Source organism: Chlamydotis macqueenii, chromosome Z (genome assembly GCF_036417535.1).
Source record: "Chlamydotis macqueenii isolate bChlMac1 chromosome Z, bChlMac1.mat, whole genome shotgun sequence".
NCBI lineage: Eukaryota > Metazoa > Chordata > Aves > Otidiformes > Otididae > Chlamydotis > Chlamydotis macqueenii.
In genome coordinates, this window is record NC_141593.1 from 842,080 (window position 1) to 868,017 (window position 25,938).

Sequence of the window (25,938 nt, forward strand, 5' to 3'; positions counted from 1 at the left end):
ACAGCCGCTCCTCGCTGCTCACACGTATCCCGAAGAAGTGTGATCCCATTATTTCCCCCTGCGGGAGGGAAAAGCTTGGTGTCAAATCGCCGACCGCCAGTACACCCTTGCCCCGCAGCTCTTCTGCACATCACGGGGACTGAAAACGGAAGCTGGCCGGAGGAGGTAAGCCCATGGCGGGTCTCTCGCCCTGGCTGCTGTCACCAGTTTGAGTCCCCTGTGGGGTCGATCTGGAGGGTTTAATCCGGGCAGTGAATTACGGAGGCCAGGAACCCCGCTTTCGTCAGCTCCTCTGCAGAGGGCAGTCCATCCTCGCAGCTCCAAGAGCTGCACGAGTCTGAAGTCAAACAGGCTTTTAAGCAGGAAACACAATTCTTCCCACATGCCCAGTGGGTGGGAAAGAGCTTCCCTCCAGAGCGACAGCCATGGCCTGGGGACATCCTCCCAAAGGAGACCTTTGCCTGGCTGCAGTTGTGCACCCCAGATTCAAACAGGTCTCCAGTACCTGGTGGGAGTCCCTGAATCCACCGCTCAGCTCCACTTCTTCCATCTGCCTGCTCAGCTCCCTACCCATGCCTTCCTATCTCCCAGGGTTTCTCTCTCCACTCCCTCTTTTCTTGGCCCATCACCTCAAAGAGCAGATCCCAGCTCTTTTATGACTGCTGATAAGCAAACATCTCAACAAGAACCTCAGCCAGAAAGGGAGTCACAGGGGCTGGAGCATGTGGGCTCGGTGTCTGCCCTTCCGCTGGGTGAGCTGGTGCAGGACGTGGGTTTCCTGCAGGCTGATGCTCAGCCCACTCATGATAACTTCATTGCCCTACGCTAGATGATCTTTAAAGGTCCCTTCCTACCCGAACCATTCTATGGTTCTCTAAAAGCTTAATGACTGGAGAAGAAAACTAGAGGATACCTCACTCTTTTCATCAATCAGCCTCAAATTGTCATAGCATCAAAGAGTCACAGAATGGTTTGGGTTGGAAGGGACCTTCAAGATCATCCAGTTCCAACCGCCCTGCAAGGAACAGGGACATCTCCAACCAGATCAGGTTGCTCAGAGCCCCGGCCAACCTGGCCTGGAATGTTTCCAGGGATGGGGCATCTACAGCCTTTCTGGGCAGCCTGGGACAGTGCCTCACCACCCTCACAGTGAAGAAATTCTTCCTTAGATCTCGTCTAAATCTCCTCTCTTACAGTTTAAAACCATGACCCCTTGTCCTATCACAGCAGGCCCTGCTGAAGAGTCTCTCCCCACCTTTCCTGCAGCCCCCTTTGGGCACTGGGAGCCGCTCTCAGCTCTCCCCGGAGCCTCCTCTTCTCCAGGCTGAACAGCCCCAGCTCTCTCAGCCTGGCCTCACAGCAGAGCTGCTCCAGCCCTCTCAGCATCTGCGTGGCCTCCTCTGGACCCTCTCCACCAGCTCCACGTCCTTCTGCTGTTGGGGGCTCCAGAGCCGGACGCAGCGCTGCAGGGGGGTCTCACCAGAGCGGAGCAGAGGGGCAGAATCCCCTCCCTCGCCCTGCTGCCCACGCTGCTGGAGGTGCAGCCCAGGGTGGGGTTTTGCAGTTTTTTGTACCAACCCATTTTACAGATGAGGTTAAGGACACACACACACACACAGGGCTGCGGTGATTTTACCCCCAGGCACGCAGCAGACCAGGGACGCTAACCACCACGTCGGGAAACAAGAGCTGGCCAGCGGAAGCCCAGTATGCGCACAGTGACGCCCGTCTGAAGATGCAGCAGCGCGGAGAGACCACACAGCTCCTGGGGGAACAACGCAAAGTGGCAGGCGAAAGGATGGAAGATCTTAGCATTTACTGGCGGCTACTGTGTTTGTGGGCTTGAGGAACATCATTTAGAGCAACAACCTGCTGCGGGAAGGGATCCTCGCCCGGTGGAGGGATGACGAACAGGTCTTGCCCATGTCTGTTTTTTAATGAGCCAGTTCAGTGTGAAAGGTCAGTTGGTGCCTCTGGAGACAGAGTCACAGCCAAAAGAAGACACTAAGGCTCTCACTGTTCAGGTGGCACTCCACATGCCAGCGCCGTCTCTGCTCCAGCCTGTCCCACTGCTGCGGGAGGGTGAAGAAGCTCACCCAGACCAGGCAAAGAACCAACATACACCACCTTCTCTGGAGAGAGGCTTCTCTTATTCCTTCCTTCCACAGCTGAGGGTTGCATGAGATTACACAAGGAAAATGTAGAGCCCCCTCCGAATTGTTTTGAATTGTTTCCAGGAGGGTTGTTTCTTGTTTCTAGACCTTCTTGGAGACTGTATATGCACGTCGGGCAGTCAGCAGGACCCCGCACATCCCTCTTGCCTTGCCTGGCCTTCCTCACCCCTGGCTGTGCCAAATGACTGACCCATGAGCCTGAGGAGACCTTCTCAGCTGAAGGTGTCCTCCTCCCCAGCAGTGATGCGAATGCCATCCATCCACAAACCCGGTTAGGCTCATCAAACTCCTAAAAATATGGGCTACTTCCTCAAGGATGGAATAACTCAAGTATTAACCACCTCCAGCAAGCTGAAAAGGCAGATGATTTTGTATGTGGACATACTCTGCCTTTGCTTTGGGGTATCCCAGGCTCCTGGTCTCTTTATTCCTACACCAGTGCCAAGCAGCTCTCATTACGGAGAAGGAATTAACATCTCTGGAGGCAAAGGAGGCTGGAGAGATGTGGTTGAGATTTGTGATGAGAGGGAAAGATGCATCTATAAGGATGTAAACGCACCTTTCCGATCCAGAGGCCTGACCCAGAGGCATTTCTATGCGTGCACACGTGCACAGATCTGTGCCTGGCTGAGCCCCGTTCCTGCGCACCATGTTTCCTTCCACTTTCCCCCTTCCACTTACCTGGATGACCGGCATCTTCCCGACACCCAGCTGCTCACAAGCACAGATCCCTCACAGAACGCAGAGCAAAACTGCTTCGGGCTGAAATAATTTCCTTCCCTTATTGTGCGCACGGCTCAGCAGGGGAATTCATCACTTCTGTAGGCCCATGTGCTCTCTTCCCCACCCCATCTCCCTTCGGTACTGCATTTTCGCCGTCCTTCCTCTCACATGTGGGAGATGCAGCACCGAGCTTGTGTACGGGAAGACGCTTTTTGCTGTGGCTCTGTCCTGCGTGCTCTTGCTGGCACTGAAGCAGTAACAGTGGCCAGAAGGATTTGGGGACAGTGCCAACGGGACTAAAAGAAATGCCCCAAGATTTTAAAACCGTGACTGCGATAACCACGGCGAAGGCTCTGCAGAGTTTTAAGATTTTGCGTTTCTTAGCAGCTGGTTTGTGACACTGGTTTTAGCCAAGCTGCGAGGTTTCGGCTGCTCTGCTGTGGACTGTTTTCACTAGACTTGGCACTAGACTCAGGCTGTTCAGATCAGTTTTATAAAGGGTCCTTCTAGTGCGGAGCTGTATAAAAATAGGATATCATGAGAAACTCCTTATTCTTAAAAAAAACAACCCAAATACATCACAGTTCTTCCCTCTGCTATCCCTGATCTCAGAGCCAATCCCACCCACCGGTTATTCTTACCCGCTCCACTCTGCAGTCTGTATTATCGAAATTTTGTTTAATTACCCCAGATTTTGCCCCGGATATTGATACCACCACCACTACAACCTCGGTAGAAATTCCCGTGAACACGAGGACGGAGCCCAGGCACTGGGCAGCCATCAGACGTGCCCCGAGCGGTTCTCACCCGTGGACACCAAAGCACAGAGGGTAAGCAGAGAGTTCAAAATCACGCTTTGAAACACCTTTACCCAGATCTATTGCTGTTTTCTGGGAGGAATATTATATATTGCTTAAACTTAACACAATATGCCATCTGTGTGTACACACAAACAACGCAACAGTGATCAGTCACTGGAGTTAATTACATTTTTAGGTAGATTCTGTCCTGTCAAAGATGTACTCGGGTATATTCTCTCCAATGCTTAATAAAAATTTATACAGACTCCCTAAACCACCTTGTTTTCACTGCAAAATCCATCAACCCTTTTGAAATCCTCTTGTTGCAATCTATTCTGCTGCAACCCAAGAGCCGACGGGATAAGGCCCTGTGAGAAAAGGTCATCTTTTTAAGACAGATTCTCCTTTTTTTTTTTTGAGAAATAAATCCTACTCTTTGAATTTAGCAATGTGGTCATTACGAACCAGCTCCGACAGCGGCCAGGTGGCAGTTCAAAATGAGCACGGTCTCGGAAAGCCAAGATGCGCTTTGAGAGGACAACATTCCCCTGACTATTGTACCACTTCAAAATCAAACCCTGCCCTTCAAAATGTCAAAGGCAGCTATTCACAAGCAAACACCATATGGTTTATTTGTCCTCTTCAATTCCTCTTACAATCAATAGAAAAAAAAAAAGAACATTTCAGACCTGAAATGACTGCATGCCACGCTGTACAGTGTTCTCACCGCAAACTCTCCAAAATGTTAGGTGGTGGCATCAAAAATTGCTCAGCTACGTCCTTGCCTTGGGTTAAAAGGGACAGAAATGATCATTAGCAGTCCAGTCTCCAACAGCTCCGCTCTTAACACTCATGGATGCTATGTTGTGGTTTTACTCTGGGATCCAGGTGTGTTTTGCAGAGGAAACACTTCCCCGGATGTCCCTAAAACCAAAAGTAGCTGATTTTTTCATGACTCTAATGGTGAAGCTCTGAAGATCTGGCTAAGGCAGGTCTGCGATGGTCTAATAGCTGCTGAACCACAACATGGTTCAAAATAAACTGCAGTAAAGACAGTCACGTATTTGTGACTGGGGAAGGACAATAACTGGGCCAGCAACTGAACCATCGGAGGCATCATTTTGACATTTAAAGGTGTTTTTAAGAGCAGCTGCCCCCTCGTCTCCCTGATGGATTCCCAGCCCCCAGGGCAGTGGGTGGCAGGGCAAACTCCTGCACGGGGGCCACCACGAGCAGCTCCCATAGGTCCAGGGTGGGGTGGATGCTGCTCCCTCTCTTCTTCAAATAAAACAATGTAAAGGGCTGGCCGCCGTGGTGGGGACCCACAGGAGCACTTACCTACCTGATCACTGGCTTAAAGGTCAGCCTCTAAACTTGAGGTCCTCCTCAGCTTGGAGACATCTCCAGCTCCTCTGCTTCTGTCCCCTGCGTTGTCGTTGCGGCGCCTCTCCACGTCGCCAAACAGGACCACATCGCTCACTCCGGAGCTTCGGCAGTCACAACCAGCACCCTCGGTCCCTCCTGCCTCTGCTCAGCACACCCACGCCAACATGCCTCTAAGTCCAGGGCGTCCACCCATCTCCCACTGCCACACCATCTACATTATTAATGACAGCAATGCTCCTTTTTTCCTCTTTTTCAAATAACAGTAACGCGCGGAAATTTATTGAAATACTCGATGGTTAACCTTGCACTGACATGACTCTTCAAACACCTGCAAGAAGCAGCAGTTTGCAGGAGCAAACCGTGTTGGTGGCGAGGTCTCAATTCCCTCCCCTGACCCTGAGCACTCAGCGGAGGGCGCCAGCCATAGCAAAGCTCGGTGAAAAGCCACCCAACAACAAACAACTCCAGAATGCAAATGTTCATGTGATGCATGTGCTAATTCACGTGTTTGTGTTCATTTGCAGAAGAAACCGAGATGCGAGTAAAGGAATAAACATTTCAAGTCTCATAATAAGCAAAATAATTACACAATGCCAAGCAAAGAAGGCTCAGGCCTTAAATTTTATTGTCGTAGAGGAGAAATACATCTGGCTTGTGATCAGCTGCACACATTCAGGCGTACAAACTAAAGCCACCCCTCTTGTTCCCCCACTTTCCCAGCACGTGATGCTGAGGTTTTGGAACAACGTTAAATAACAGCTTATGAACTGAGATGGAAAATTCAGAGCAGCGGCAACAAGCTCCGTTTGCTTCTTAAAAAGTTAATATTAGACTTCAACTGTGGGCCCCCAAGCTCCCACTCCTCCTAAGAAGATAATATTCAAAAGCAAAACTCTTACTTTCATGGCCACAATAAATTGTCCCTGGGGAAGACGTTCAGGCCGAATGTAACAACCCACGGAAAATGGCTTCTGGTTGCAGAGGATGCGGCGACTGACATCCGCCGAGGAAAACGCTGGCGTGGTTTGATTGCTGCTGATTTCACGTCTCAGCACCTCTCCATGTTTAACCCAACAGTAGCAAATAGGTGCTGAATCTGTCAGAAGAGAGTTTTAGAAGTCGGCTCTCGCATTGTTGATTTTATCCTTCAGGTTTAAACTCCGACGGCTCCCAAGCATCTAATTTTCAGCTGATGCCTCCGGCTGCAGCGTTTGTGCATCTCCCATCAGGGGCGGGGTGCTATCTGCTCCTCCCAGGGTGGCACCAGGGAGCGACGGGGCACAACGGCGGCGGCGGCTGCTGCCTCTTCCTCTCTGGGCTCACACTCGCTCGAGCACCGGCAATCCCCTTCCCAGCCTTTGCTGGCTGTTGGCAGGCACGCGGCGAAGCTGAGCAGGACTACGGCTGGTGAGTGGTGGGCTGCTGAGGCCGGATTCGGATCTGTTCTACTGCAGGGGCGGCCACTCCTTCAGCGTCTGAATTTCTCCCACCACGAGTAAAAGTGCTGAACTCTAGTTGAGGTATATCGATAATTTGCAACACACTGGAAACTAACCTTTGGTCTTTCCCTTGTTTCCTCTTTCTAAACCGCTGTGGGGGATGTCCAAACACTCAAAGCAAAGACCAGAGCCCAATGGCTTTACCTTCCAGATGCCTTCTCCAATGGCTTTGCCTTCCAGACGCCTTCTCCACCCCTGCCCCAGGACTTCCACCCCATCCCATCCAGGCAGTCAGCAGCCTTCACACCTACACTGTGAATCAGCTGGAGTAACGGCATTTCAGGCAGCCTAAGGAGAGATCTTCACAGTAAGAACAAGTCTCGGGGCCTTGCAGAAGCTCTCCTACAGCTAAACCTGTACCTGATCCCACCAAGATCAGAAATCAGGGTTAATATAGTAAATGCTGCTGTTAGTTATCATCCCAGTCTCACACAAGTTTTCTTCACATCTCAGAACTTTTAGTCGATTGCTTGTTAAAAGGGTAGAAATATTTCATAATTCATAACAATAGTTAAATATGGACCTTGGTGTTCCTAAGTACAGTAGTTTCTCTTTTACAAATGGAAGCAGCGCCGCCGTGCTGGGGAGCACAGTGACAAGACGGCAAGGAGACCAGACGTTGGCTTTTATGACACTACTTACAGGTTTTCCATTTTAAAAACTGCTGAGTTTGATTAAATACAACTATAGAACATTTCTTCCATATACAAACTCGTTGTTAGCTGATTAATTATTAAGGTGCTCAGAAGTGTGGATGAAAACAGAAGTTACAGTAGATCAGTTGTGTTTGTGTCTATTTACAAACCGCGCTCGGCTGCCTGTTGACACCAGCATCTTCCAAAGAAGCTGGAAAGCAAAGTGCCTCGGAGAAACGCGAGTTGTTTTTTTTTTTTTGACGTGCCCATGGCCAGTTACGAATTGAATGCCACAGGAACTGTTGTTTTCTTCACAGCATCTTTGTCAGAAGGTAAAATAGTAGTCCTTTCATTCCTTTTTTTTATTAGCAAAGGTGGGTGCCCTTGCTGAGTCTGTGTAGCTGGTGGTGCCAGGCAGCATTGCACCGTAAGACACCCTGCTTCTAGCTCTCCACTCCTGCCCAGCCCCTACCACCAGAATTTGCTGGCCTGCTGGGCAGCTGCCCGAGACAGGGCTCGCAGCACCAGGCTGTGACACTGACATGCATCCTGTGGGGCCTCCTAAGTACTTGCAGAGCTCAGATCCACCCTGTGCAAAAGAAGGGAGAATTTATGTGCGGGAAACCAAAGAAGGAGAAGGTGCTTAGCAAAAATTTTGTCTTCCAGTCAGGAAAATAAAATCCCAAGTGGTCCATATTTTGCAGGTCAAATTCCTTCCCCATTAACATTCTCAAAGAGTTATTTTCTGTCTGGTGGCCAAATTCTACCTCTAGTTCCATTCTCTGCTGACTGACGGCTGACCACGGGCACTGCCTGGCATCGCTTCTCTCCGTACCGCCTGCACTCACACAGGTGCCTCAGAGGAGCTCAAAGTTTGGCATTTTGGGAACCCCTCAAACCAGGAGGGTATCTGACCATTACGAAAATGCTGATTTTGTCCTCGTCCTTTTAAGATGCTATAGGAAAAGAAAGGAAAAGAAGTTGATTTGACTTCTGTTTGCAAACTTATCATGTACTGTCATCCTGCCCTTGTACATTTAAGTTTCAAACAAGTCCCAGAGATTGCAAGGCAAGAGTGTTAAGGCAGTGTAAGAACTTGGTATTTCATTCACACCTCTTGATTCCCTTAAAGGTATTTCTAAGGCATCAAAAGGGGCATGTGGTTTGTGCTTGCCTTTTCAGAAAAAGGCGCATTCAGATTAGTGTAAAAAATGGATGCTCAATGACAGACGGAAGCCACTCAGCCCCGGGCAATGGCCACACCATCAGAGAGGAACAGGGAGATACAGCAAGGTTTGCCGGGTGTGGGCTCCTCACCATCGCTCTTTCTGGTACACCTCTGTTTGTACAATCTCACCGGGGTGCTCGGATATGCAGGCCCCGTTTATGTCATTGAGCTTGTTGTCTGGAAGATCCTCAGGTTTTGTGCAAAGTTTCAGCGCCCTGGAGATGAAGACGTCCAAGTCAAACTCAGGGTCTGTTCCACTGTTCACCTCTGTGGGTTCTTTGTGGAGATGGTGAGGAGAAGATGGCAGGGTCCGTTCTTGAATCTCCGGAAGAGGACTGGAACACTCAAGACCCACCTGCGTGCTCTTCACCCACTGAGCAATCTCCAGAAAGAGGTTGGATGGTTCTTCTTCCAGTGCTAGCTCAGCTGTGGGTGCTATGGTTGCTCTTTTCCAGTGGGATAAATCTAAAATCAGCTTGGGCTCTGAGTAGTGGTGGGGCTTATTGTCTCTCCACAGCAATTTGTCCAAGTAGGAAGGTGACCCCACTTTGTAATCACAGGATTTCCCGCAGTCAGCATCAAATACTCGGTCCATGGATGAGTGAGATAGCTCCAAGAACCTCTCCGAGCTGCTTTGTGAATATTTCCGTGGATCAACTTGTGCTTCTTCAGCGATGGATTCAGACCCTGCCCGGGGGTCCCGCTGAACCTCATCCATGTCGTGGTATTTATCGTGTCTCCATTCCAAATCAGAGGAGAGGCTGACGTGGTACCTGTGAAAGACACGCTGCTATTAGACATACATTGTCCTGGCAATGAAACATTATTCAGGCATCCCACAACACACAGGCAAAATCATTTCCCGTCTCCAAAACACTCAGCTTGTGTTGCAAAATTTACAGCCCTATAGCAGGGCAGGTCCCCAGCCAAGTGGCAGGACCAACAGTTTAGGTCCCAGCTTCTTGTGTCACACCAAGAAAGGGTGACAAGGTGACCTCCAGCAGCTGATTTGCTGCTTTGGGGACTGTAACGGTCAGGAATGCTGGAGCTGTGGGGATACACTGAAGGTAGATATCCTGAAGCTTCCAGCTTCCCTCTTTACCTAATTTACTTGGTTGTGCCCCCCAGCTTCCATCCTGATACTTGTTCTCTCAGGCGAAGAGATTAATAGTGAAGGCAAGGGATTTATTCAGATTATTTTTTCAATGCTGGTGAAATATAGTGGATTAAGAAGGCGAGGAGATTTAATTGCTGTGCAGAGAGGAACAATGCTGCAGACATCCTCAGCCAGCTCACCTTGCTCAGCTGGAAGGAGCTCTATAGGAAAATGAACCTTGTTAATTCTTAGCTGCTTATTTTGTCCTACCTGCTCCGGTACTGGTACTGGTGTAGTAACTGGGGTAATCATCTAGGACATGAGAGACCTCAGCTCAGGGCTTTGATCTGCTCTAAACTTCCTGTACAACTTTCAGCAAATCACTTAAAAGTCAACACAATTAAGGATGTTTTAAAAGACCCCAGATCTGTGGCCTCTGGGGCTTACGTGACTTGAAAAGTGATAAATGTAGAGCTCCAAATCAGGCCTGGTCCCCAGAAGGTACAAGAATGACATTATTTTATAACTTGTATTATAGGGACAGAGGGAAGAACTGCAGCGTCACTTAAACAGATGTAACTCAAGTGAAGACAATATGGGCTGTGAATAAAACCACGAGCAAAAAGAAACCCAGTAACTGGAACGTGCAGACCCAACATCTGCTCCCTGTGGAAATCAATGACGAACCTCTCGTTGGCTTCAGCAAGGCGCCAGCTTGGGCTAGAGTTACAGTATGGCATGAAGAAGGAAAAGCAGGTGTCGTATGTGGGTCTGGAGCACGTGTGACTGAACCCAATCAACAGCAGGTCAGACACCCACCAGTCAAGTTCTGCCTAAAGAATTTAAGGCAGTAACTGGTCTCTGTCCCAGCCCTGGGTACCGTACCTGTCCCAGTTAGACATCTGGCTCTGGTTGGCTTCCATCAGTAAAATATCATCAATCTCGTCCTCAATCCGGAACGGATGCTGAGACACCGGTTCGTCCTCGGGACAGGAATACGGACTCATGTAAGGATGCTGCAGACCCATCTCGGCCGTTAATCGATCCATAGGGTTAAATGTCAGTATTTTCTCCAGAAAATCAATAGCTGTGAAGCAGAGAGAAACAAGCTCACTAATTCCTCAAAAGCAAACCAGCTTCCTTTTCAGGACGAGCCACTTGAATCCCCCATAACAAACCCCCTCGAAGTAAGGAAGGAATTAAAGGTCACATCCCGTGTGCATCTAAAACAGGCACCTCTGTCCCTCCTGCATCCATCTCTGCCCCCGGGAGCTGTGTGCTGGCAGTGGAGCAATCCTGCACTCGCAGGTATCAGTTCATCTAGCAAGGCAGGAGAAATGACGGTGCAAGCATCACACCTCCACAGGACCGCACGTACGTGTTAGACCTGGTGCTAGAATGCTAAGCTTGTACCCCAAAAAGACTTTTGGATGGTATGAGGAGGTGTGATTCCACACTCTCAGACCCACACTGCATTTCAGACAACTGATTATGTGCAACTGAAGCGGGATCAGATTTGAAGTGCAATTTTAAAAATTCTTCAGCATGACCAACACGACAGAATTATTTTGCCCATTAATATTTAAAGAATTCTGAGTGCCTAAAAATATTTTAGAAAGGCTGTGGAGCATCAACTCTTTCTATGACAATGAAGCAGAAAATTAAGTGCAATTCAAGCGACTAGAATTAAATCCAAACACAGAGGGTCTGCTGTGATTTCTCTGATGGTTCCTTTTACCGAGGTTATGTGAAAAGATCAAATCCTGTCATTAAAGGTGTTGCTTATTAAGCTGATTCTTGGTGCATGGAAGAGTCCCTTAGAGTTCAGATAACACAAATAGGAATACACCTTTCTTCAGATACATCTTTTGCATCGTACCTTCAGAAACAAAAGACTTAATTGTGTGAATGAAACTGTTTCTTTACAGGCAAAATCGCTCAGCAGAAAGGAAGGGCCATACCTATTGCCTCAGTGCTTAAACATTAACCAATATCCAATTGTCTCACACGGGATTATTTCACTGCTTGGACTAATTAAGTAGGAAGGAATCAATAGCTTCATAAGGTCACTGACTGCGGGCAAGACGCATGGTGATATGATATATCACGAGTTACATATTACAATATATTATGGGTCACAGAGGCAGGAAAATGTCAATGAATTATGTACGGGGACGCAGGTGACCTTTCTTCCCGCAGTAACGACAGGGAATAAATCCATTCCTGCTTGCCAGCGGCTGACACGGTCCCTGGGTAAGCCAGGTCTATGGGAATCATGTTGCCAAGCCCATATAGCGGACAGAGTTACGCCAGCAAAGATAAGTTGGGCTCGGCTTTGATGTCTTCCCAAAAGCAGGTGGCCAGGTCCACCAGCACGGTTTAAGCCTTGGAAGGAGCTCAGAAGTGCTGACGTGCCCTCGTCCACCCTGCTCACCTCTGGCTGCCTACAAAGCTGCTCCAGGCAATAGTTCAGGTCCAAAAGCCTGTGGTTTGTAGCCCTCTCACAACACAGTGCTGATTTTTTTTTTTAAGCTTTAGCCAAAAGAGGGAAGTGGCTGAAGTGGTATTTGAGCACTGCAGGATGCAACAGCCCAATGCTGTGTGATGTCCAAGCCTTGGAGCACCTGGACAACGTTTCTGCCTGTAGCAACGACCTCATGGAGTTCAGATATTTCTGAAGGAAAAGCACTTTCTTGCACTACATATAATTGCATTCATCCAAATGGCACAGCAAGAAAATGAACAGGGTTTGAAAATAATCTCTGGGCTGAATCCTCACTTAAGCTCAAGAAGAAACATGGGAAGGCCGGGATGCACCTTGAGAGTGTCTGGAAATAGACTTGGAAGACTATTTCAGCCCTATTTCCGTACAAGCTACCTGTGAGAAAGCTACTGCATCATGAGCGCTGTCCTGCAGCCCACACTGTCCTTGGTGGGACAACAAGCAGGACCTGGTGGGACAGTGGTGAGGACACGTGAGCTACAGGTGGGACCATGCACCGCAGACCCCCAGATATCTGAATCCCATTCACTAGTGTTTGTGCACTTGGCCCTAGAGGACAATTCCTGTGACCCTCTGGGGAAATAGGTCTGAAAACACCACAGCCGGGGGAAGTCCCAGGAGAAGGACACTGCCGAAGCCAGCAGACACCACGGTACCTTCACTGTCCACTTCAGGGAGCAGCTTGCGCAGCGGCTTCCTCACTTCCCAGGTGCTGTTGATGAACGTGGGCATCACTTTGAGCAGCTCCTCTTTGTCTTCCTCGTGGATAACGGGGATCGTCTCCAGAATAAGCTGCATCTGTTCCAGCTCGTGACCCCCTAAATGGGCAGAAAACAGGCAGTGAGGTGAAACCCAGAAGTTAAATCAGGGGAGGGTTGGTATTATCGGCCACCCTCCTGCATGGCCACCCCTCTGAAAAGAATCAGAGGGCATGGGAGCTATCATCCATCGGTGAGGTCCCTGCCAGGCGGGGCAGTGCCCAATGCCGTCACCACGTGTCCCTGCCACACGCTGTGCTACACCGAGAAACAAAGCCCCTCTGTGCGGCAGCGACAAACAGCGCTGCCACAACCCCAACGCTAACAAGACCATCGTGAACCCAGCTCCAGGGCTCGCAAAGTGCCTGACCGCTGCGCTCTCCTGACAGGAAAGGCGTTTTCTGACCGGGTCCTATCTGGCTGCTGGGCACCAAGTCAAGGATGATCATAGCGGTTGTGGGGATCATATGTTTTAAATCCTCTTCCTTCAGGACGTATTTACCCACGCACCCCTAAGCCCCCGCTCGGGACTGTCTACCAGCGAGAGGAGAGAAGCGGCAGCGCCAGCGGAGCGGAGCCAAGCACCTCATTAATGAACGTTAATCCCATTCTTTAGCACGCTACTGGATGTGACCAAGAGCTCTGCAGCTGATTTCCAGCTTCCTACGTGTACAGAGAAGCAGCCCGGCAGAAATACTGAGTCGCACTATCGATTTTCTGTCTGCCAGAAAAGCCAGCTGTAAATATTCTGTCAGTAGAGGCAGGACTATCCATTAAGACAGCAAGATGGCTGCGGCAGACAAACCAATGGGGATTTTGGGGATAGCAAGCCCCTCGCTGTCCCACTGATGGATTTCAGGCTACTTCACCGGCAAGCAGCACCTGGCTGATCCACAGCAAGAGGAGGGAACCTCATTTATGGCACAGCACTTCCCATCAGTCTGCAGGGAAGGCGGAGAGGCCAGCTTGTAGGGCATGGTGGAGACCATCACTGGCTTCAAGCCCTCAGGCAACCCTGTCCCTTTGGAGGTCCCTGGCACCTCGCAGGTGCTGCCCTCCCCACCCCAGAGATCCCTGCAGGTCTGCAGGAGGTTTCCAGACTCATATCCCCAGAGCTGACTCCAAACGCAGCCTTCTTGGGCAAGAGTAGGTCCAAACCTCGAGGTTGGGAAAGGGTCTCCATCCGTCATGGCCTCATCACTCCAACATGGTTTGGTTCAATGCAGTCATGCCAACTTTCACCCAAATGGCAGAGCTCCGAGCCAGGACATGGTTATGAACTTAGACAACCCCAAACCAACACTGACGTTAGCACAGCTGGTCACCATCACATCACACGTCTGCTCAGAACAAAGCGTCAGAAGACAGAGCAATAGAAAAAGCACAAAAGACAGAGGGACACCCTCCTAATATCAATCCTGGGCAAAAGAATTCACTTTCCTATAGAAAAATGAATTTTAGGTCATCTAGAGGTTCACTGCATGGCTCCATGCGAAACCAAAGATGACCATCAGGGAACAAACACCTTGTTAGTCACCCCAATTCCCAAATTGTGGTCAAAATTACAGGGTATTAGAAGTCACCAAGGCTTCGTAGCTGTTCTCCCAGTGCAGCTCCAGCCACTGAAGGTACCTGGCAGCTGAAAGGCTCCGTGTTTAGTTACACAAAGAAACTGCTAATGCAACACTGGAAGCGTTGAATTATAGCTCTCAAGAACCCAATTCCCCACCATTATCCTCTGTTTATGTAATTCCTAGGGATCTTCTGGAGGCATTAATCCCTGAAAAGAGAAACACGAACTACAGACAGAATAAATGCAACACACTGTCGTTACCCAAGCAGGGAATGAGGAGCTCTGCATCATGTCCTGGAAAAGGGAACCCCTCCCCGGGCTTGCAGCCAAGTCCTGGGTGAGCACCCAAACCCTGCTAGCAGCTCCTCTGGGATGGAGGATGGATCCCATGGGATAAGCCACCACACCACTTCCTAGCTCTTGGTGACAGGCACGGCCCCACTCGTGATCCCCACGGAGATCTGTGAGGACAGGCAGCTTTTTTCTTTCTCCTGTTTTTTCTTGCTTCCACTGGCAATGCTTTCAGACACGCTTCGGCAGCAGAGGGTGGAGAAGTCACTGGAGGGAGCTGTAGGCGCTCAGTTACGGATGCTCTTCCCTGTTTTCCACGCTGCTCGTGATGGGGAGCTCTCTAAAAGTCTGCGCACCACATTTTAGCTGTTGGAGATGCGCTACGCTCCTGCGAGCTCTGGGCTAGCCAAATTTCTTGTGCCCTCTGGGGCTCTGCCAAACCCAAAGGTTCTCCTGAGAACGGAAGGGGCTGTGGGGAGGGCAAGGGGGCTGGGGGGTCTCGCTCTGCCGGGAGCTCGTTAACTTGAGTACCAGCATGAAAGCAGTGAGTGACATCTGTTCCTAATAATCGATCACCTTAATTGAACTGTGTTTCTTAAGCACCCCAGACCGAGCACTGAGTTGATTATATTGACTTATGCTAAGCACCCAATTTAAATTGTGCTGCTGACGGATACTCAAAAACTGATCTATCCAGTGTAAGGCAATTATGGGAGGTTTGCAACTTTCTGGGAACTGCATCGCTGTTATTTCCCACAGGGTGCTTGCCGGCGACCCAGGACTCTCCAAAAGTCTCATCCTGCAGCCGCAGAGCGTGGCTGCATCTGGCCAGGGACAAACTCCTTCTCCCAAGCAAAGAGAAAAGGAAAAGTAAAGATGAACCCCCACTGTCGTGCAAGTGTTTGCCAGTTTTAGCTGTTCTGAGTGCCTGGGTTTTTATTCTTCTCCTCTTTGGCACCAGGAGATGAAAGATGGTACGTGGCATGGGACGCCATGGGCTTCCCCCCACTGCCGGGCTCCCGCCCCAGCTCTGCTTTACTTACTGGTATAGGACAAAGCCAGGAAAATGGGGCACAGAGCCAAGACGTTTCTGTAACAACTCGACAGACTATTTTTAAAGCAACCCGAAAGGAATATGTATTTTGAGCTCCAGTTTTGATCCCCACCCATTAACTAAGTATCCTTATCTTGCCATCATCTCGGGGATTATTAAGCGATTGCACAGGGGTGGACAGCAGAGAACAGGGATGCTCTTGTCTAGCTGAGCCCAGTCTGCGATCTGTCAGACCCCATCTCCTGATCTCTAACCTGCTGTGGACTCTCAGGAACCAGTCTGTAAAGCAGGTTCCCGTATGGCTGCTCTGGGACATCAGACCGGGGCAGCCGGGACAGGACGGATCTCACCTGTAGCCATGTGCAACACCAGCACGTTCTCCAGATGCTCTTTATGCGTAGTAGTGGAAAAATAAATATTTCTAAGGCACAGTCAATCTCACTTAAGGCAGACAACTTACAAAGGCCAGATGAATCACATCCTGGAGCTGCCTCTGCCTCTGCCTTGACCATGACGGGAGCTGTAAGGAGCAGCTTGGCCACCTAGGCAGCAGACGGTTGGTGTCTGCCAACGTAACTTCTGCCCTGGGGTCCACAAACAGCACAAAACCCAAGCTGGGGCTGAGACAGGGGACAAGCACAGTCTGGAAAACCAGAATATAGATGTGTGCTTGGGTGCTATGGTGAGGATGGCCACAGAAGGACCTGGTCTTGCTTTGCAGTTGGCTATGAGAGGCAAGTATGGGAAAAGAGAGATTGTCCAAAAGAATTTCCCTGGGGGTCCAGCTACACCCAGTTTAATATGAGGTGATGTCTTGCTCCGGTCCAGTGCAACTCTTGCAAGACCAGGACCCTGCCATCTGCAGGGACAAGTGGGACGTGGAGACGTCTCCGCTCCTGGCACAGATCCCAGGGAGGCAGCAGGAGCAGCCACCTCTGATGCATGATTTTCAGAGCTGAAGTCCCTGGACTTGATAATTTTGGGGAGGGGAGACCGAGGACAAGAGGAGGGAAGGAAGGAAAGGGAGACAATTTTAATGATTTCTTTGAAATGATACCGACGGCTTCATTTTCAGCTTTCACAAAAGAAATACAGAAGCTGCAAGCAGAAACGGGGAAGGAGCGACAGAGCAGCTGCAGTCAAGCACTGGCTGCAGAGCATTGAAATATTTGTGAAGAAAGTGTCCTTTTCCATTATTAATGGGTCTAATTATTTATTTACACAACTCTGCGAACAGCTGCTCACGAAATGCGTTAAATCTTGTCATTCAAAACGCTACTGGGTGGTGGCAGAGACAACCAAGGAGGAGCGTCGCTGCAGACCCTGGGCAGGGAGGCAGCTGCTCTGATAGCAGGAGAGCGTCTCCTTCACTCCTGAATGAGCGGCTCCGCATCTCAGTTTGGGAAGCACAGCTTTGCACCCTGCAGTAGCATTTTAAAAATTTTTTAAAATTTTATTAAACAAAGATTTGCTTCTCAAGAGATCAGAGCTGAGCTTCAAATGCTGCACAGCTCCTTGCTGTGCTTTTTTTGTCTTTTCCTTGCACTGCACCTTTACAACTCCAACACCTGCTCATAAGAAAATCCTGAAAAAAGCTGAAAATGGGTAGTGGCACTCAAATGTCTGCCCTCAAAGAAAATAAATACCTTGAAGACAACAATCACAATTAAAATCCATAGCACAGAGCAGAAAACCGCTGGGGACAGGGCCACATTATCTGCTGTCCTTATACTCCACCCTATGATTTTTTTTTTTAGCATCCTTCCTCCCAACAAAAAGCTCTTTTTTTTGTATGAATTGTTCTTTGTTTGGGGTTTTGCTTTCGTCCCGGCCCCGCAAGGCGTAGCACAGAGGCACCGTTGACCCTGGCCAGCATCGGACACCCCACCGTCCACTGGCGTCCCACCGGGTGCCATCACACCCGTACCACCCTGTGTCCATCCCAGGCTATCATAAGAAGGCAGAGTGAAAATCAAGATGGTAACTCTTCTCCAGGCCTGCCTGTACCAGGGATATTTGCACCAAACTAGGGACCCTCTAAGAGCAGAGGTTGTGCAAGTGGTCTGGAGACTAGTCTCATGTCTAACGACCAACTATGGGATCCCTGTACTGATGCTGGCTACAAAGAGAGGGGAATTCCCTCTGCCACGCTAAAAAGCCTTGGAATCGGGCAGCAAGAAAGGAGGGAGGGAGGAAGAAAATGAATCAATGGCAGCCAGAAACCTACCAGCGAAAAGCATCCTTCCCGTCAGCATCTCAGCCAGGATGCAGCCGGCTGCCCACATGTCGATGGCTTTGGTGTAGTTGTTTGGCGAGAGGAGGAGGCGAGGGGAGCGATACCATTTTGTTACCAAGCCTTCAGAAAGGTAACCCTGAAAAAGCAGAGACAGAGACATCAGGAACCTTGCAGGAGAGCTCCCCTGCTCCTCCCTGGTCATCCCTCTCTGCCTGGCCCCACCGTCAGATCTTGTAGAGAAACCTGCCCAGCGCGCTTGTGCTGCTTCTGTGGTGGGCTGTGGCTGTGTATCCTGCGGGAAGCAAAGAGGTGAGACGTACTTCTCTGGAAACATGCGTTGCTTCAGTGCTCCAGGAGGCAAAGCAGTTGCTGCTCCCCCAAAACTGATTTGCTGCTTGTCTCTGTCGTACCGAAGCACCTTCTGCAAAGGACAGATGGCTTTACTAGCACAGAATTGCAGATCATACCTGCAAAAGTTATTTCAGGTCACTGTCAGAGGACTTAGATGAATTAAATAAATCCCAGTTCGACCATCTGAGATATTCTGAGGTTAAGCATGTTATGAAAGTACTTTGCTGGGTCCCAGCTGCAACCCACCGGTGTGTGAAGGAAGCCCTTTCCCAGCTCAGTACCCGTAACCACCGTGCCTGGATTTCCAAACATTACCAGTCTGCAATCTTTTGCCAGTTCCATCTCTAGTTAAGCCTGTATCTATAGTCCCTCTGTGGCTACCTACACCGCCGGTAACAGCAACCCACGCAGCGCTGAATTCCCACAAGTCCAACTGCCAGCACTGATGCTGACGCTCTCAGCAGGATCCGGCCTCGCGCAGAAGCCAGGCGAGTTCGTCCTGCCTGCATCCTCGGGATGCTGCCGTGGGGGAACCCGTTTGGTTTGAGGTGTGTGCCGGGAACTGCGGATGAGCCCACACAGCATCTCGGAGGGATGGGATCATCTCAGATGTGGGATCTCGTAATAAAGAGGAGAACGAGGGGACGGGCAGAAAAACAGATTTACGGAGGAAAATCTAAAAATCCTTCCACCACGTGGGAGGAAAGGCTCCTGGAGCAGCTGATGTCTTAAAGCATCACCAAGCACGTCACACAGCCCTGCAAGGGCTCCTAGTTAAGAGTCTTGAAAATAGGAAGCCAAGGGATAAGTGGGAAAGCCCTTCTGGGGATTAGCTAGCTGATGAAGAGCTAAGAAACCCTGTCCTTTCTGCACCGAGCCGTTCCTGCCTAATAAACCGCCTCTCTCCCTCACCGCCCAGTCCCTCGGGCCCCAGCATCGCCTCTTTGTCCTCCGTCCTACTTTGCTTACAATGAGGATGGTCGGTGGGGATGCTTGACTTGGTTTTAAAGGAGGTGCCCTCAGCAGCACCTCACGGGACAAAGACCGAGCGCTGCCGTCTCTTTGGACCGCAGCCCTCCAGTTCCTGAACTCACCCGGGAGATTTAACACAAGTGCCAAGCGCTCAAGCAGCTCTTGCTGAAATCAAGGGGATGCGTTCAAGCCTGTAAATGACGCTGGCATCGTAAGGGATGTCCCAGCGCCCCTCGCCAGCCAAGCTCCGGATGCGCGGGTGCCATGCCGGGGCTGGACGTGAATGGTGATTTCATCAGGATAATGTTGGAATATTCCTAAGTAGTGTCTTCTGTATTAAATATCACGCATTAGCAGAACAAGGTAGATTGAAATGCGGTAGAAAAGACAAAATAAAATGAAATTGTAAAGTTGAATTGCATTTAAATGTCATTAAACATTTGGAGGGTATGAAAATGCAAGAAGACCATAAAAACTCATTCAAAAACTCCATCCTAAGTTTAAGTTCCATAAACTCTTTTCAGTTGCAATACAACTGCAGTTCTCCCATCAGAAATTATGCAGCCAGGTCAATTTTATTTATTTTAGTTCTTACTCCTAATTCTTTTTTTGCTCTTTATTGCTCACGATGAAAAGGGCTGGCGCAAAGACGCAACAGGACTTTTTACCCCTCTAGTTTCCCAAGGCACACGGGCCGGTGTCTCCGAGCATCCTTCCGCAGCGGAGGATGTGCCACCCTCCCCTCCTCCCGCGGCACCGGGGGGATTTCTTTGTGCACCATCACCAGGTTTTTAATACTCGTCTTGCCCCGATGCAGATTCTTCTTCCAACTTCCAAACGCGCAAGTCATCAAGCCTTTAATCATAAAGGGTTTGCTTTTAAAATAACATTTTAATTTTGGTCTTCTTGAGATAAGTTGCAATGGAGACTGATTACTGAGAAGTTTCATTTAAAGATGTTTTATTTTTGCTAATGCTGCAGAATCAGAACGGGCACAAAAGCCCCCAGGCGTTATCTGATCAGACTGCAGCTTTTCAGCTACTGTAATTATTCCCAGCAATGGAGATGTTGGTATTTATTGGAAAAATCCTAAGAAAATAAACTTTGCGGATAGTGATCCAGGGCGATTTGTGGCCGGATCAATTTCCTCCCTTTCCCAGCAAAGGAATGCCGCTGTCCTTACAGATTTAATGCTCGGTTTATACATTTCTCCTCTCTGAGAGCAAGATGGATTTGAGTTCTTGGGGGTGTGTGCACCATGCAAAATGTATGAGCGATATCCTGCACATGTCTACATGTTGCAACAAGCCAAACCTTTTCTTCCCCAGATCAGAGAAAATTCCCTGCAAAAACTCACCGAATATTTTGGACACGTCTTCAACCCCTCCTCTGCCGTGTGAGGTTACTGGTGGTAATTAATTAGGTAATTAAACACTCTGCTTCCCCCTTCTGTTACCTATCACTGTGTATTTGACTGTTGTCTCCCTGCTTTCGTCTGCTGAATAACCCAGTCCATCGGGTCGCCCACCACCAAGGACCCGTGGAGAGGAGCGACCTACAGCTTGTCTTCATCCCACTGACTCGTGGACCATACAAGCTGGACCTCCCTTGCTTCCCGTGGCATTCCGCTGCTGGGCTCTGGGTTATCCCTTCTCTTCCTCGGGGGGGGGAAATACTGGGAAGGGCTGATGGGTAAGGATCCACCTAAACCTGGCTTAGGTACGGGCACAGATCTTACCGGTGGTACCAGGACCTACTCGAAGGCAGCAGTCATGCCAGGATGGAGAGCCTGAGCGCTTCCAGCCATCGCTTATGCAAGGCATGGGCTTTAGCGCAAGAATTTCACCCTTTAAGTATATTCAACCAGACAGAAACACCAAGAGCAGAAGCATATTAATGAGTTCTAATTAAGATAGAACGTACATCTTCATGACAATATTCCACACCGCCCTTTCTGATCTGAAGAACTACTGGAACCTCTTTAAAAAACAATATAACGCAGTTAATTTAAAACCAGAAAGAGCTTCAAGTCCAAGGCTTGCTCTCAAGCCCTCTCATGCTTTTTTTTTTTGCTATTTTAAAGTATCATTTTTCTGCTTCTCCTCCGCTCCCGCAGCATGTGCAGGAACAGCTGAGGCAATCTATAAAGGTGATGAATCACTACAGGTAGGATAAGCACCAAGTCGTATCAAACAGAACAGCAAGGGAACTGAAAAGCAAAGAAAAATGAATGCTTATCTTTACACAACATGGATTTTGTGCGTTGCTTGTAACACCAGAAGGAGAAACAATTTCGGATGAGTGCGGGTGCTGCTGCATCCCGCTGTCACGGTGGTCGCGGCACGCTGGACCGCCTGCATCCCGAGCGCGCAGAGGGAAGCTGGCACGGCACGGCAGCACGCGGGGAGCGCAGCAAGACCTGCCAGTGTCCCAGGACAACAGCTGCCCAAGCCTGGAGCTTCTCCTTGGTGCTGGAGGGATCGAGAGCATGTTTCCTCAAGGCCGATGACAAAATTCAGGATCTTACCTCCTGCAAATCAGGCAGCCCCAAACGGTGCAGCCCAAAGCCTCTCCCGTGAGTATTTCACACCAAAATCCATCTTTCTGCATTCAGAAAGACGCAGGACCCAGCTTTTATTTTAAAAGGCAGGTAGGGCAGCTGTAGGAAGGGCTGAGAAAGACGCCTGGTTTGCAGGAACGCTGCTTCATAATAAAATAATAAAACCGCCGTTGTGCGCAGCTCCGGCAACGTGACTTGTGTTCCCATCATTTTGGGATGACAGAGTGCATTTATTTCAGGACGGCAGACTATTATGTGCTTCACCAGAGGACTGGGAAGGAGAAAACCGAGTCGAGGTCACAGTGGGGAGGCTCGGTGCTGGCTGCGCAGGGCCACCGACAGTTGCCCCAAGGGCTGAACGTGGAGGGTGGTCTCCAGAGCAACGTCCCACATCCTCGTCTCCTTTGAAGACCTCCTTATGACAGCCCACCTGGGAATTTTGTTATTTTACTGGAGGAACTGGAAGCTATTACGTTTGCACTGATGAGCAAGTACAAAGCAAAGGGAGGACTTCAAAGGTTTGAAGATGTTCTGGAAACTATTAACCAGGAGATCTCCCCCTAAAAGGGCTGTCACATCCTCCTTGGTGTGGAATTTCTGCCAATTAATTCTGTAACTAATATTGCCAAGAAGCAAAGGGAGAGAGGGTCTCCTGGAGCCCTGTGCAGATGCCCCCAAGTGCTTTAGGGCACCAGGCAGAGACCCCAGACCCCCAGAAGAGGTAATCTATCCTATACAACATGAGCAGGCTAAGGAGTGTCCCACCTCACCGACTCATCACTCGAGTAGAGAGATTCAGCAAGTCTCTGTAACCCCATATAGCAGGCACTGCTGTTGTCTTCTCCAGACAGGACCACCCAACCCAACAGCTCCTTTCGGACCAGCACCAGGCAACATGCTACGTAAGACGAAAGGCCAGGGCTGAGTTTGCCCTCCAGAACTTAATTCTTTTTAAATCTAGACATTCATTGGTGTTTATCCTGACTTTTAATGCTTGGCTTTGCTGTCTCCCTCCTGCCCACTACAAGCTGAGGGTGCTCAAGGGAGGACAGCATGTCACTTTTACACCCCCTTTTCCCCCAAACTTGGGGCAGATCACAGCTGGACTGTCATTTACAGCCAAAATATATTTATGAGGGCATAAGAGAGAGGATGGATGGATAGATAGGCAGCTACACATGACCTTATGGAGGCCGGAGCTGCCCTTTATCTTCATCTCCAACACTCCTCCACTCATCGTTTGGGCACCACGTTGCACGGCAAAGTGATCAGACCACAAAGAGCAGCGACCAAGGAAAAAAGGATTAATGTGGAGACGTTCTAGAGAGATAAACAGGAAGATTAGTTACTCTCAGGCAGAAAGAGTAGTAAGAGGGAAGAGAAAGATGCCTGCACGGGTGGATGGTGAGTGCACTGGGGAAGAGACAGGGCAACAGAGAGAGGGGGACGCACAGGATCACCTCCCGAGGGTCCTCTGCTGCTCAACCTGGTATTCTGTGCCCTCAAGAGATGTTTGCAAGTACGCGAGCACCCAGGGAGCTTAGAAGCGTGTTTATCTGAGACAGGGCTAAAATGTAAGCCGTTGGGTGCAGCCAGGTCTAAGGTGCAGACCCAGATCTGGACATGACCTTGGCAGCCTGAAATTCATCTTGTTTGCTACTGGGAAGTTTCAGATGAACAGATGCCCCCACGCTGCTCTTCCCACATGGAGAAAGGGATGTGAGCAGCAAACAACACCAAATGGTGGGAGAAACGCAGGCGAAGCTGCTCTGCTTCGAAGCTGGTGAAGGGCAGCACCCCGCTGTGGTCCAGGGCATCTCCCAGAGCTGGAGAGCTCTCCCCTTCCCACCAAATTATCCTAATTAAACAGTTGCCTGCTGCCAGCCATGTAAACAAGACACACTGCCAAGTAAGGGCTGTTATTTAGGTGGCATATGTATTTCTAAACTGTGTTTAAAACTGGAGTCACGCTCTCCTCTAGTTATGATTTGCCATTTTAACAGTGAGCAGGGTGGTTTGGGATTTGAGAGACATCGGGTCAGAAGAGCTGCCACCTTTCAGACATATGCAACACACAACCTGCAATTTTTCCTGTTAGCAGGCCCCAGCCATCAGTCTCAGCATATTCCAGATACAAAACATCGTAAGGGAAAAAAATCCAAGCGCTTAAGACAAGCCTTCCTCATTGCACAGGCTTGCAAGAAAACATTAGAAGTGTAGCTCTGCACTGCCTTCAGAGGTTTGGATCTACTGGGTCTTTAGAGCAATTAATTACCCGGGGAGCAGGATTTCCCCTGGTTTTGGTTAGCTCTGCATTAGCACCTGCTGGCAGCACCAAAACTCGCGGTGTGAGGATCCCTGTTCTGATGGACGCCGATCAACAGCGGAGATGGTGATGCGCCGGTCCTCTCCCTCTTGCTGATGCTTTCTGCGAGAGCGTAGAGCAAGCAGCTTATAAATCTGTATGAGCCCTTGAGGAAAGAGAAGGTTGAAAGAGAAATATGGAAAGGAATTGATTTTTCTGAGTCATCTGAGAAGAGCTGGAAATCAAAGGTGGGAATGACCCAAGCCCCATCCTGCTGTACCTCTTCCTCTGCAGCACCCGTCACCTGGCTCCAGCAAACGCAGCCCTCCTCATCGCCAGAATTCACAAATACCTGACATTACTTGTGGTGCTGGATGCTCACCCACAGCGCTGCTGGTTTTGGCTCTGCAATGGAGCTGTATCCAGGTCTCTCTGCACAGCGGGGCTCTGCTGTGGTTTGGTTTTTTTTTTTTCACATTGATGCTCCAGCCTCCCACCCCTGGGAGGAACTGGAGGATGCTCATGCAACAGCATCTTCCGAAGTTACGTCCCGCCACAGAGCCGCGGCCCTTGACAGCTCTTTCCCACTGCACTGGCTGTTATTAAGGAGACAGAGAACGGCTTAGGAAAAACAATAATTCTGCAGCAGACACGGACAGACGACTTCCACCCTCATCCTGCAGTCTCTGACAGGATGATGCTCCTTACAGCAGCGACTTTCTGTGTTCATGTAGCGCTGCCTTGCTTGCAGGGGTTTTCTCCAGGAGTTATCTTCCCTTGGGAAAAGCCTCTGAATGCACCTGACTTTAAAAAAAAACAACAAAACACTCACTTAAAAAGCCAGGAGCCTCTTGCTGAGCTGGGTAATGAATAACTGATGAGGAAGGGAGCACAGGAAGGGCAGGCAGCTGTGAAAAGGACCCCGCGCTCACCCCGCAGTGTCCCTTGCAATCTTTTTACAGCTCCTTTTCCCCAGGGCCTCTTTCTGCCCAAACCCCTGGCTGAAAACCAGAACGGATCAGGGGTCAGCTTTAGGATCACCCGATCATCTGTTCCATCACCCTTTTCCCGCTCCCCTTCCCTGCCTCCCACTGGTGGGGAGTTTTCCTGCAGGAACCCACTGGTAATCGCAAAGCATATTTAAACCTCGGCGCAGGTGCAACGGCGGGTCCATGGGGAACACTGAACTCGTCCACAGAAACATCCAGCTCAAAAAAATAGATTTTCTCTTATCTTGTAATAAGAGATTTATAGCAACTTTAACCAGAAACCGGCTGCAGACTGCATCACGTCTACTGGTGCAGACCACGCGATGCTTTGCTTTCTCCCAGGACCACATGGATCCGCGAGCTGACGAAGCCTGCGCCGTTCCAAACCTCCAGCAACCTGCATTAAACATCTTCAACTCCCTTCAAAATCCGTTAGCATCAGGACCGCGTGTTATAGAGACCTCTCGCTCGTTTTCCTTGCCTCCTTGCCTTCCACGCCGCCTGCCCGCTGTCAGCACAGCCGCTGCTCCCACCCTGAGCTGCTCCCAGCTCCAACCTCCCTTTCGCACGGGCACGGGAGAGCGGCGCCGTCGCGGTGCCCTGGGATGCCGGGTTCCTCCCCAGCCCCCTGTCCCACGAGAGAGCAACGCATCCAGGGATATCCCACCAGGAGAGCTGTACTGCGAGACTGCCGTGCTGAACTAAATTTGTTAGAGGAAAAACACAGTTCTTTTAACAGCTGTATTTTCGGCTGAGTATAGAACTGGTTTCATTACCTTAAATTATTCTGCAGGCTTTGGCAGTT

The 25,938-nt window shown here is 49.8% G+C and overlaps 1 protein-coding gene across 3 annotated transcripts in view; it reads right to left on the reverse strand.

Annotated features, from left to right (window-relative positions):
• Positions 1 to 5,685: 5,685 nt before the first annotated feature.
• The window catches only part of MAPK4 (mitogen-activated protein kinase 4), a 42,410-nt gene continuing 22,157 nt past the window's right edge, over positions 5,686 to 25,938 (reverse strand). For all 3 annotated transcript variants that reach the window (XM_086771217.1, XM_086771216.1, XM_086771215.1), the window contains 4 exons: positions 17,948 to 18,092; positions 12,701 to 12,862; positions 10,427 to 10,628; positions 5,686 to 9,218 (listed from right to left, as the gene is read on the reverse strand). In XM_086771217.1, coding sequence (XP_086627343.1) covers positions 8,531 to 9,218; positions 10,427 to 10,628; positions 12,701 to 12,862; positions 17,948 to 18,092 — 1,197 coding nt within the window. In that variant the 3' untranslated portion in view covers positions 5,686 to 8,530. The remainder of the gene's footprint in view (positions 9,219 to 10,426; positions 10,629 to 12,700; positions 12,863 to 17,947; positions 18,093 to 25,938) is intronic.